The 12,400-nt window shown below is 41.8% G+C and overlaps 1 protein-coding gene across 1 annotated transcript in view; it reads left to right on the top strand.

Moving 5' to 3' along the window:
• Window positions 1-12,400, top strand: part of LOC109056091 (retinoic acid-induced protein 1) — a 60,489-nt gene that overhangs the window by 44,724 nt on the left and 3,365 nt on the right. The window contains exons 2-4 of the mRNA XM_042730302.1: window positions 1,949-7,723; window positions 8,112-8,205; window positions 8,923-8,972. Coding sequence (XP_042586236.1) covers window positions 1,967-7,723; window positions 8,112-8,205; window positions 8,923-8,972 — 5,901 coding nt within the window. The 5' untranslated portion in view covers window positions 1,949-1,966. The remainder of the gene's footprint in view (window positions 1-1,948; window positions 7,724-8,111; window positions 8,206-8,922; window positions 8,973-12,400) is intronic.

The following is a 12,400-nucleotide window of genomic DNA, read 5'->3' as shown; positions in this document are numbered from 1 at the left end:
TCACAAATTGATGCAAATAAAAAATACCATAAATTCCCCCAAAACTGTACAAGTGCACTGTAAAAACATTTTAACAACCAGATTAACTAACCCACATGGCGACATGATATCATTGACCATTTTAGATATTTTTAAGAGACCTTTGCACATTCCCTACATAATCCATAGGAAATGCAAAATTGAGACATGATTGCCCAACACTCAGTCTGAGAAACCTGCCTCCAGAGGTGATGTAATCAAGGAAAAGTTATTGACTGCAGTTGAGATAAACACACATGCAGATATAACAGAGCATACTCTGTTTATACATGCAGTCACTCTATTGTTAATGAATGATTGCATTTTGTAGTGAAAGGTCTCATGGGGAATTCTGCCTCAAAGTAAGTAGAAGCTCATTGAGCTCACGGCAGGCTTAAACATATTCCTCCACAGTCTCTGTTTCTGCATCAACAAGCCTCAAAAATAAAACTTGAAGAAGAAATACTGCAAACAGTGCCTACAAATCAAGTAACAGGAATAGAATTTTTACCTATGTATCTTTTTTAAAGTTGGCATCAATTCAAACCTACTTTGTTGCACCACAGAAAGTTTAAGAAATAAGCCATAGATTTTGACTCATTTTGGATATGGGCCAGTCCATGCTGGTACAGTCATGGTTAGTTCTACAGTAAGAGTATCTTTGTCATTATTGGGCACCCCAGGAGACAAATTCTGCCCTCTCAGCAGACCTAGAAAACTCACTGTACCTTTTAGACCATGCTCTCAACAGATCTCTGGCTGTGTCAGCAACACAGCCACACACAAGTCTTTAATCAGCTGCAGTGGATGTCATGCAGTATGTTCGAATAAGATGATCTGAATGTCAATGAATTGAATGATCTGAATGATTCCACAAAAAATCTGTATAGGAACAAATTTTATGTTTAACTTAAACATATTAATACACCACATTGTGCCGTTTCAATAATACGTGGAAGGGAAAGCAGGATCAAACATGTCACTTGCTCACTCTGGCCAGCATGTACATTCCACCACATACTCTATGCACTTTTAAAGGCTTAAAGCATAGATACCGAGTGGTCCTATTTGGGTCACTGTGTAAAACAAGCAAAACTGAAGCAGTAGTGGATGGTGGGACCTCTTGGGAGGCTGCTAAGAGGGGAGCACGTTGCTCTTGGGCCTGATGGCTTCAGACAGTGCGTTAGTGAGATGAATAATGTGTGTGTCTGATGGGACTGGGCGGACATCCCTCGACAGGCCTACAGCACTGGAGTGGAGAAATAGAACAGCCTCCATCTATGCCTAAAACACACACTTGCTACTTCAAACTCACTGCTGAGTGAAAAGAATATTACCAGAAAATCACATTACCAACTGTATCAAATTACTCAGCTGGAAATATGCAAATAGCGCAGATCAAAAACATAGGAACAATAATAATAGAATTCTCTCATTGCACATGTGCGATACTGAATATAATGCTGGTTTTATTTTAATATAACACTTCATGAACCAATAATAAAATGCTTTGTTTGTTTGTATTCATGGTCCTCATGAACACGTCTTTTTAAACCATTGTGTGTTGAAGAAAATTAATAATAATAATAATAATAATAATAATAATAATAATATAACTGCACCTATCATAGGTATTTACCACAGAAGATGATACCACCAAAACACAGAATAGATGGGCTCAAATTTAATACAGTACAACAATGATTGATTGCAGCTGCAGTAAGGGAGAATAAAATTTTAGTCTCTTTGAGAGATATATGATTTGATGTTATGAATGACCGAGTACGTGTATATTCTAATATGATTTGTTTTAGGGCAAATACAGCAATGAATTCAAATTAATTGAATGAGAGAATAATCACTGATAAGAAAATGAAGCCACTAAGCACAGACTCTCTCTTTTTTATTTTTTCTCTCTCTCTTTCCAAAGAGCCCTCTAGCCAAAGTCATGCAGTCCTTCAGAGAGCGGAGTGGTTTCCATGGCAACCAGCACTGCTACCAGCAGGAACCCCAAGAATTATCACGCCTTGAGAGTTATAGACATCATCACAGCCAGTCCAGACAGGGCTATGAGCCACACTCTCTAGCTGCTGTAGGGATGTCAGCAGTGGGAGTGGGTTCTAAAGATTGTTATGGACAGCAGACCTATCCCATCTACACCAGCACCAGTGGTACTCCGACTAAAAAAACATATAGAGGAGCCAAAACTCCAAACCAGCATCTGCAGGCTGGCTACAGCAATCACATGGGCACTGGATACACAGCCCAGTACATGAATGAAGGTCACTTGCAGCAAAAATGGGATGAGTCACCTCAGATGACCCAATTTGAGCAGGACATGGTGGGACGGCTGGAGTCTGGGGTCAGTGGGTCATCCCTGTACCTAGAGCAGAACATGCTAGCTATCTCTCAAAGTCAGTGCCATCTACCTTCGCAGTCCTCTGCCCCAACCTATACAAGTTCCCATCAACAGGGCCTCCCACCCAATCCAGCACCATCTCCTTTAATGTATCCACAGGGTCACCTTCATTTCCCTCAGCACTCACAACCCCCGCCTTCATCGTCGTCATCTTATATGGAGAAATGTAATACAATGCCGCATGGCTACAAAGGCTATGGTATACCACCTAATGTCCAGTATGGAAGACAACTCAGCAATCACAACAGTCTAAAGCAGAGTGGATACAGACCTCAGAATAATTATGGTTATCAGCAAACTCCATCAAGATCAGGATTCGAACAGGGTTCCCTGCAAGGAATGTCTGGTACACAAGAGAACCTTCAGAAATTCCAGCACTACAATCAGCCCCAGCAAAACTACTGCATAACAGATATTTCTGTAAGGTCACCAGAACAATACTACCAGACCTGCAGTCCAAGTTCTAGTCATTCACCTGCAAGGTCTGTGGGAAGATCTCCCTCATACAATTCCACACCATCCCCCTTAATGCCAAACCCTGATTCATTCCAGTATGGCCAACCTCCCATCAACCCTGGGACTTCATCATCTACAGGTTTGCAAGACCAAAATATGCTGATGCCCCCTCATACTCATTCATCACCCAATGTGAACCACCAATCCCAGAGCTATTCTGGTTCCATGAAAGAGCGATTTTCGGAAAAGCTCTTGTCCAACCCCAGTTTGTGGAGCCTCAACGCCCTGACGTCTCAGGTTGAAAACATCTCCAACAATGTCCAACATCTGCTGCTGTCTGAGGCCCTTATGGCTAACAAAAAGACCAGCAAACGAAATCATCCAAAAAAGGAAGAAGATTATAGAGGTCAGTTAAAGGGTATGGAAGAGTCATCTTGTCCTGATAACCAACATGGTCCTCCTCCATCTGATGCGTGCACCATTTCCAGGTCCATGACAGCAGAACTGCAGGAGGGAGGATACTCTAGCAGCACTGAGGACCAGATGGACAGAAGCTACTACTATTTTGGGCAGGGAAAAGGTCAAGCACAAACCCAGACACACTCACGTCTCAGCCTTGACACAATGTCTACTTGCTCCTTAAACTCAGCTGATGATTTATCCGTTAGGTCAGGTGACTCAGTGCGAAGTCTCCAGAGTGTAGCATCTGAGGATAATCTCAATTGTGACCCAAGAGTTCAGAGAGTATTGACTGGAGAAGAGCCCAACAGATCTCTCCGTTGCATTAGAGATGAGAGGTCTCCTATCAGTGTAACAGCTCCAAGTCCTATGAAACAAGAGAGTAATTCACCACCAGATATAAAGAGTTCAGAGAGCACTCTAAAGGAGAACTTTGAAGAGTCAGCATGGACTGAGAGGATGGCTGATGAGGATGAAACTGGACAAAGAAAGCTGTCTGCAGAGCACGAGTGCAAAGGAGAGGTTGCAGAACAGAAAGAGAAGTGGCTGGAGGATGAGAAAAGTCCTTCTCTTTTTCATAAAATAAATAAAGCCGTATTAGAGGAAGGTTACACATATGAAACAGAGGAAAATATCTACCAAGGACTGCAAAACAAATCTGATTCAGAAAAAGAAAACTCAGCAGAGATGGAATGTTTTTCTGAACTTAATCATAAATGTAATGAAGGCACAGAAATAAAGTCAGAAAATTTCAAACCAGAGCCACAGACCAATGCTGAAATGCTTGTGAAAACATCACCCAGCAATTCAGGCACTGATCTGTATTTGCCGGAGAAAGAAGAAAATTTAAAGAGTGAGAATTCCATAGAGACCCTCACATGCACTGAGGGACCAGTGGACACCCTTGAGGAGCAGCCGCCTGTCCTCTCCCATAATTCCACTGAGGTAAGAGATGAAAAGGAGAGTCTGACAACTTCAGATGAGATCATTAATAATATACCCAGACCAAAAGAGTCCTTTTCAGAAGCCTGTAGTACATTTGAGGAGATGCGAAACATGCCACAAGTCGACACAGAAACTGCAGAAAGCTTTGCCCAGGACACACAACACAGAAGCAACGAAAGGAGGTCAGCCATATGTGACATTGCACCTCAGCCTTACACTGCCAAGATTGGCTTCTCAGCTCTCAATGAGAAAACAACACCTTTGGCTAAGGCTAGAGATCATCACATCGATCGTAGTGATGCAAAGGTACTGGAGCCTGACTCTCCTCAGTTGCCGGGCAAGTCAATACTGCACTCTGCACCATCTTGGGCTGACACCCCACCCTCTCCCAAGAAAGGGGATGAGGATATGGAACTGGGCATAAGCTGTCCCAGTGCAGTGACTCCCTCAGCCAAAACAGAGCCTATAGCCCCATCTGCACATACAAGAATGTTTGGTAAGAAACATGCACGGGGCAGAAGAAGACTAATGCATTCAAGTGCGGGAATCAGAAGGCAGTTAAGTGTAGATGGAGATAGTGCTCCACCTTCTGCCCAAAATCCTAGTATGCTCTCCAGCAAAAGCACCCTTATTCTTGATCAGCTGGAAAATGCACACCAGGATATTAGCAGTCAAACACCAAAACTTGTGACAGAGAGTTTACCATCACGGATGTGCACTCGCTCCTATGGTTCACAAAGTAGCCCAAAAGTCTGCCCTCAAGAGAGAAAGAAACCAGGTCCAAAGCCTGGTCCAAAATCAGGTTCCAAACCAGGTGTGAAGCCAGGACCAAAACCAGGTCCAAAGCCTGGCCCAAAATCAAATCTAAAACCTGGTCCAAAGCCTAATCCAAAATCAATTTCAAAACCTGGTCCAAAACCAGGACCTAAACCTGATGTTATGCCCAGTGTAAAACCTGGCCTAAAAACAAGTTTAAAATGCACAGGACCCACAGAAAGTGCAAAGCCTGGTCCAAAACATCCTTTAAAGCCAGGTCCTAAACCTGGTCCAAAATCCGTTTCTAAACTAGGCTCAAATCCTGCAGCTTTAGCAAGAGAAATACTTGTTCCAAAGCCAAGTCAAACCACCACAGAGTCAAAGCCAATTGAGGTGTCAGTACCTAAAGGTCCAGGCCGACCAAGAGGAATCACCTCTAAGATCAAATCAATAAAACAAGATGAAAATGTTCCGATTACAAAAGACCATACCAAGGGCACACACTGTACACATGAACTTATTTTGCAAGATGTGACCACAGCATTAACTTTGGACACACTTGTTGGTGTTGTGGACATCACTAAGGGTGAAACTGTGGGTTCCACTTCTGAATCTACTCTAGACAGCAGTTGTGTGAAGTCCTTAGCAAGAGATCAAAAGTCCATGGTGCTGAGATCACGGAAACAAACAAGAGAAAAGGTGACTGAAGTTAAAGAGCAAGAGAATATTAAATCAGCTGAGACACCTTCAGCAATGTTCATACACTCACAAATACAGGATGTTACTGTGGATCAGTCATGTAAGACCGAATCTTCAAATCTTGAATTACCTGAGCAGAAGGATGTTTCTACAGACTCACTTCAACAACCAAATGAAGATGTGGTTTGTATCAAAAGAAAATCCAGTTTACTGTCCTCAGAAAGCAAAAAGAGAAAGAAAGGTGTGAAAGATAGTGAAGTGAAGACACAGGAGCCTCCATCAGATACAGTCACGGGAGTCTGTACTGCAAAGGGAAAGCGTAAGAGAGGACAACATTTGCAAGCAAAATCTGTAAGGACCACTGTGACCACTGATAGCCCTCCCACTGATGACATCAGTGACATACCTTCTGTACCTCATCAGTGTCCCACTAAAACCAAATATTTGCCTCCTCGGAAAGGCAGGGGACTTAAATATGAGGCAATGGTCCAGAAAATCACATCTCCGGGGTCCAAAAAGCAACCTGTAAATATCCAACCAGATATTGTACCAGAAGAATCAACATTAAAACCGTTGCCACAGGTATCAGAGCAGAAAGAGACAATGGACATCCCTGAGGTGACTCACGAGGCGGGCGAGAGTACAATAAGCACACAAGAGACCCAAAATACAGGTATTCAAACTCCAAGGAAAAAGAGGAGAAAGTGGGCCACTGTAGAGAGCAGCGATGCACCAGATGTAGCCCTGGAGGCTGGGAGCCTCGTTATCAACACACCAAGGCTAGCCAAACAGAGAGCCATTAAAAACAACCATGAGATGCATCTGAAGCAACGTAAGAGGAGAAGAAAAGGCATTGAACCACCAGAAAGCATCCCCATTGTGGAGCAACAGGAGCCTATCCAGACTGATATTTTGCCCCCACCTCCACACTCCTTCTCTTTACCAGAAACAGGTGAACAGACACAGTATGAGGAGCCACCAACAGAACTATTTTTACCACTAATAAAACCCAATCGAGGCAGGCGGCCATCTCTTAAAAACAAACAGGAGGACCTCTCAAGTCAAACAGAATATGACAAAGTAAAGGAGAAAAAAAAGCCTGGACCAAAAAAAAAGGTTATGAATGTCCTCAAAGTTGTAGTGAAGAAACCTAACATAAAGACAAAATGCAGCAATGATCTCAGCCCAACAGTGAAAGTGCAAAACTTGCATCCAGCAGTGGGTAACGGAAAATGTTCTTTTAGACCATATGTACACATTGACAGTTCTTTGGAGCTAGCATCTCTTTGTACCATCGTCAACAGGCCTGAGGAAGAGCAGATGCTCAGCCAGGCAAGAAAAAAGAGTGCAGCTAAACTGAAAAATGTAGTCACAGTTACCAAGGCAGTATCAAACTCCTCAGTAATGCTACAAGGGCCCTTAGTTAACAAAAGCCTAATTGACAGGTGTCTAACGTGCTGCCTATGTGGAAAGCCAGCAAATTACGGAGAGCTTGGGGACTTGTGCGGCCCCTATTATCCTGAGGACTTCATACCACGAAAAATGCTGTCATCAACACACAGGAATGATTTCATGCAAAACAGCAACTGTGCAAATAAGACAGAGGTCAGCTGCATCACAGAGCAAATGAACTCACAGAGTGCATGTGAGAAGGATGCCTATCAGGAAGGGGCAAGTGAAGGACACCGTGGGCATCCCAGGAGGGGGAAAAGGGCAGTTAGGGAACAGTTAAGAACCCGCCCCACTTTGCGGATGAGGTTCAAAAGGCTGCTGCTGCAGAGAAGACTTAGAGGAACTTCTCCCACTTCTGGTGAGGAGGGCAATGGAACGGCTCTGCAGAAATTGCAGATGGAGGCTGAGGTAAAAGAGCACTGGGCCCATGAAGCTTGTGCTGTCTGGACCACAGGCATAATCCTGGTAGGAGGCAAACTCTTTGGGCTGAAGGAGGCTGTTCAGAAAGCTGCACATGCAGTAAGTGTTTCATTTATATAAAATACACTTAATAACTTCCTGTACTGATAACTTCCTGTACAAAACATGTTTTTTTGATGTTTGGAATAGCATACTCAGAAATAGCAAAATACACCACACTGTATCCCACAATGCAATGTGTTTGACTCAAATGAAAACAAAACAACTGTAATATCATGTGCAAGCTCTTTCTAAACTGACAAAAACAAATTTTACACCTAATTAGATTAAAAAACAAAATAACTATTTCTGAGATGAGGTTGAGATTATTATGGATTTCTATATTAAAAAAGAACCCAATAATAATAATAATAATAATAATAGATAATAATAATAATCTGGAATTATATTAGTTATACTATATTATAGGCTTTCTATCTCATCACAGAAATGCTCCAAGTGCCAAGGTGAAGGAGCTTCCATCTACTGCAGCTGGAAGAGCTGTACTCAGAGGTACCATTATGTCTGCGCCAAAGAGATGGGTAAGAGTTCTGGCACTTAGAAGTGTGCTGTGTGTTTGTGTACAATATTTACTGTCCATCTAATGACTCCACCCATGAAGCTCTGTTTAGAATCTAAGCAGGGAATCCAAGCATACATACTACATAATTACTAGATTCCTCCTAGACTCACAAACCATACTTTCAACCGTTAACTTACTGAAAGACCTGAGCAGAAGGTTCTGACTAACAGGTAAAAATAAACCAACCACACTGCTATGGTTTTTTTGTGATATTTAGCCATAGGTAAATCTGACACTGGTTCTACCAGAATAATTTTTCTATGAGTTACTTCACTTAATTAACCATATTATGAAAATGTCTAGTTTACCTGCTAAAATTCATGTGACTTGCTGTTCCTTGGAAGCTCTTAATGTAGCTTCCTGGGAACTGGTTTGACTGATAAAAACTTGTGTACTCCAAATCCCAGAAGTTGCATAGAAATGGAACTGGCAGATATTGTAATTTCTGGACAATATGAAACCAGATGGTTCAGGAATGCTCCGTGGCATCATCCAAGGCTGAGACTAGTTTCCATCCATCATGCATTGGTCTCCGCCATCAGAAATTGCCATCATAGAAAGTGGTGGTTACATCACTGGATATTAAGTCAGAAATGAGGGCGAACTAGCCTAGCTTTGCATTTCCTAATTTCTACCTTTAATTCTTTGCATTTCTTTCCTCTGTATCTTTTTCCAGGCTCCACATTTCAAGAAGAGACCTTCTCTATTAGGTGTCCGAAACACAAGGTAAGCAGGTGAATTGGTTTCACACACAGCAAAGGACATCTCTGATCTAAAAGACACTCCCATTATACCATGAACTTCAGTGTCCTTGTAACATTTTACCACCTCCCTAACAACAGCGAGGAGTGAAACTAGACAGCAGAGCACAGTTCCTCATCAGCACCATCTCTCAGGGTAACAGATGAGCCCTGAGCATATCTCACCCTTATCTGTCTGCTATTGACTGGGCAGTTCTCCATTGACAGGAGAAGTTAGTGAAGGGATGTTAATTAGACATTCTAGGCTCTCTCTCAGTCTCCTTGTCCCCCTTTAGGAGCCACAATCTTTAAAGAGCAGAAAAAAGAAGACATTTAGAAGTGCTGCCTGATGATTATTACTCGATGGGGAACGGCTAAATTTTTCACTCAAGGTCTTGGATCTTGCCTGAAGCGGAAACCCATCCAAAACCTTAATTGCTCAAATCCAAGCTCATACTTATTTTTTCAAATTCCAAAACCCTAAACATTCTGCATTATTTACTCACCCTTCATGTCATTCCAAACTCACTGGAACCCAACAGGAACATCTTTGAAGAATCTTTGCACAGATCTTTTCCAAACAACGACTGCTCACCCCAACTGTCAAGTACCAAAAAGGACTAAAGACTATAAAGAAGTCCATATGATTTGTCTATTATATTCAGAGTCATGACAACACAACTGGGAACCAATAATGTCAATCCAGGCTTGACAGTCTGTCAAGGTGTCATTTTGGTGACATTGTAGATAAGATTTTATAGTGATTTTATGTATAGAGATTTTATTATATTGTGTGTTTGTATGGTGTTTTAGTTCTTTTTGGAGCTTGATAGAACTTTTGTTGTATGGCAAAGAGCTGCATGAAGATTCTTCAAAACGTTTTCTTCTGTGTTCTACTGAAAAACGTCTTGGGGGTTTTGAACAGCATGAGAATTAAATGAATAATCCAGATTCAACACTAAGTTAAGTTCATTTGATAACCCTTGTGGCATAATGTTGGTTACTATGCACATTTTCTAGTTACTTGTTAGTAGTTGATAACCTGTGCAAATGGTGCATAACCTGTGCAAAGGTACGGGCCAGTTGTGGTTGCAAAGGTGTTCTGAGTGTTGCTATGATGTTGTTACATGGTTACTAAGCTCTCTAGATATGGCATGAGAATTTTTTTTTCACAGATTTTTCACCAATGTCCAAGTTTAATACTTAGGGTTAGTGGTTTGTTCAAATCCCTAACCTAAGCTTTATGCAGTAATATTCATAATGCTCACCTTTGCTTAGATTCACATGCCTCTTCATTCTTACACTGTTCCATTTTGCTGGTCCACACGCCACCTACAAGTAATCTGTGAACTACAACAGAGGTAGCTCAGGGAGATAGAAAGGAAAAGGGATAGACTGAACATAAAAGACCAAGAAAATGGGCATGGCAGAAAGAGAGAAAGAGAAATGATATTCAGCAGTAGTACAGCTTCCTCTCGGAGACAGTGAGACAAAACCTGGACGAAGATCAAAACACCCCGCCCTCCCCTCTCTGGCTCTCCCCCTCCCTTCCTCTATCACCCTCCCACGACAAAGGAAGAGGAGAACGGAACGAGAGAGAAAGAGACAGACAAACAGAGCAAAGGAGAAAGTTCAGAACAAGCAGAGCATGCATCAGCAGGGGGATGTAAGGGCTTTGGGTCTTTGGGATGCCAATTTGCTGCTTTAATGAAAGCGAGCGGGAAAGATACCACCCCCGTCCAGGTCTCCCAGGAAATCTCCTTCTTCCTCTTCATCTTCCTCTTCTCCTCTGTGTTCACACGCACTCAGTGGCGAGATCTCTTTTAGGTTCATGTGGCTTGAGAATATGACAACAGCAATGCAGCAAAGGCAGCGCTTTAGGTCAGGCCAAAGGGGTGCAGCGCAGCAGAAAGGACAAGGGAATGATGCCGTTCTTTCCCCTGTGCTTGCATAAGAAAAGCTCCATTTGCATTTCCTGAAGGAAACACCAGTTCTGGCCAGGCAGCAAAAGCAAAGTGTTTAAGGTTTAGGTGTATTTATGTTTGAACTATGGTTCTGAGTATAAAAAATGTGCCTTCCACGGTACTGACTAGGTGACAAAAAATAGATTAATATATGGCAAAAAAGAGAGAAAAGACCAATCATTTCAGTATGCAACTAGATGGAAGAAAAAGGACACTAATGCAAATGTTGCAATGAAGCCACTGCAATCAGATTTTGAATGTTGAACATTCTATCAATGCAAGTCAATAAGAGATTCTCTTCAATTAAAAAAAAAAAAGTTTAAAAATGCAGTGACGCACAACACGGAAGCACATCCGAAGTTCAGTTATTACAGCTGTGATCGGATCACCCGAGATGAGCGATTATTAGATGTAAACACGTCCTAAGTTAAACAGCTCGAGCTGACCTAACTGCCGATGTTTGTTTGGAACACCAGAACGTTTGATGAATATCAATGCAGTCCTTCCTCGCAAACACTGCAACCAGGGCTGCGGTTGCGTCGCGGTGTGAGAGACATGCTGATTACCAGCGATGAAGAGCAGGAGGATTAGTTAAGAGATCAGAGAGAAAGCGAGAGATCGGACCCAGAGCAGAGGAGGGAAAGAGAACGAGCGCAACAGCAAGAAAGGCTGCGGAGGAGGAGAGACACATAAAACAAGAATAGCATCCATGCCAGCGCAATTATAGGAAACGGTCCTGCAGTGTGTTTCAGAGAGCGGGCCGGCTGTAGATCCCGGCTCGACAATGCTTTCATATCGGCGCAGGCAATTAGAGAGCTCGTGCACTGCGTGACGCACAAACACCCCAGCATAACCACGCGCTTAGTGCGCCTCTGCTGCCGCATACGCTAAATAACACACGTGTCATGCACCGATTGCAGACATGTAGTACTGTAGAAGTAATAATAATATTCATATTTTATTTATAATATATCTGTCAATAGTAATAAAAATACAAATATTTCAGCTTGATAATAATTGTAGAAATGTTTTGATAATATTATAATAATAATTGTTATTAATATACAGATATTTTTGTAATTATTATTATATGTTAAATATTGTGTAAACTGAGTTAATTACATTTCAGCAAATTTGTGTACATACCATTTTTGTCTTGTTGATTATCTGATAAGTTTTGGCTAATATCTTGTTTAAAATAAAATGTAATTTAATGTAAGTAAATAAATCAGCACTTTATTTTTATGACAATAAAATGAATGGGATAGAAATAAAGAGCTAAATTAGCCATGGTAGTTAACCTTAGTAATGAACTTTTTTTAACAGATGGAATGTTTTAAAGTGAGACAAATCAACTAATACCACAAATGAATTCATTAATCCATTGCTATTTGTGATGTTTTCCCTCCCTCCAAAATGATGTCACTTCCTGGAGGATAATGTTATATGG

The sequence above is a fragment of the Cyprinus carpio genome, chromosome A3 (assembly GCF_018340385.1).
Source record: "Cyprinus carpio isolate SPL01 chromosome A3, ASM1834038v1, whole genome shotgun sequence".
NCBI lineage: Eukaryota > Metazoa > Chordata > Actinopteri > Cypriniformes > Cyprinidae > Cyprinus > Cyprinus carpio.
This window is presented reverse-complemented; position numbering and strand designations above follow the sequence as displayed.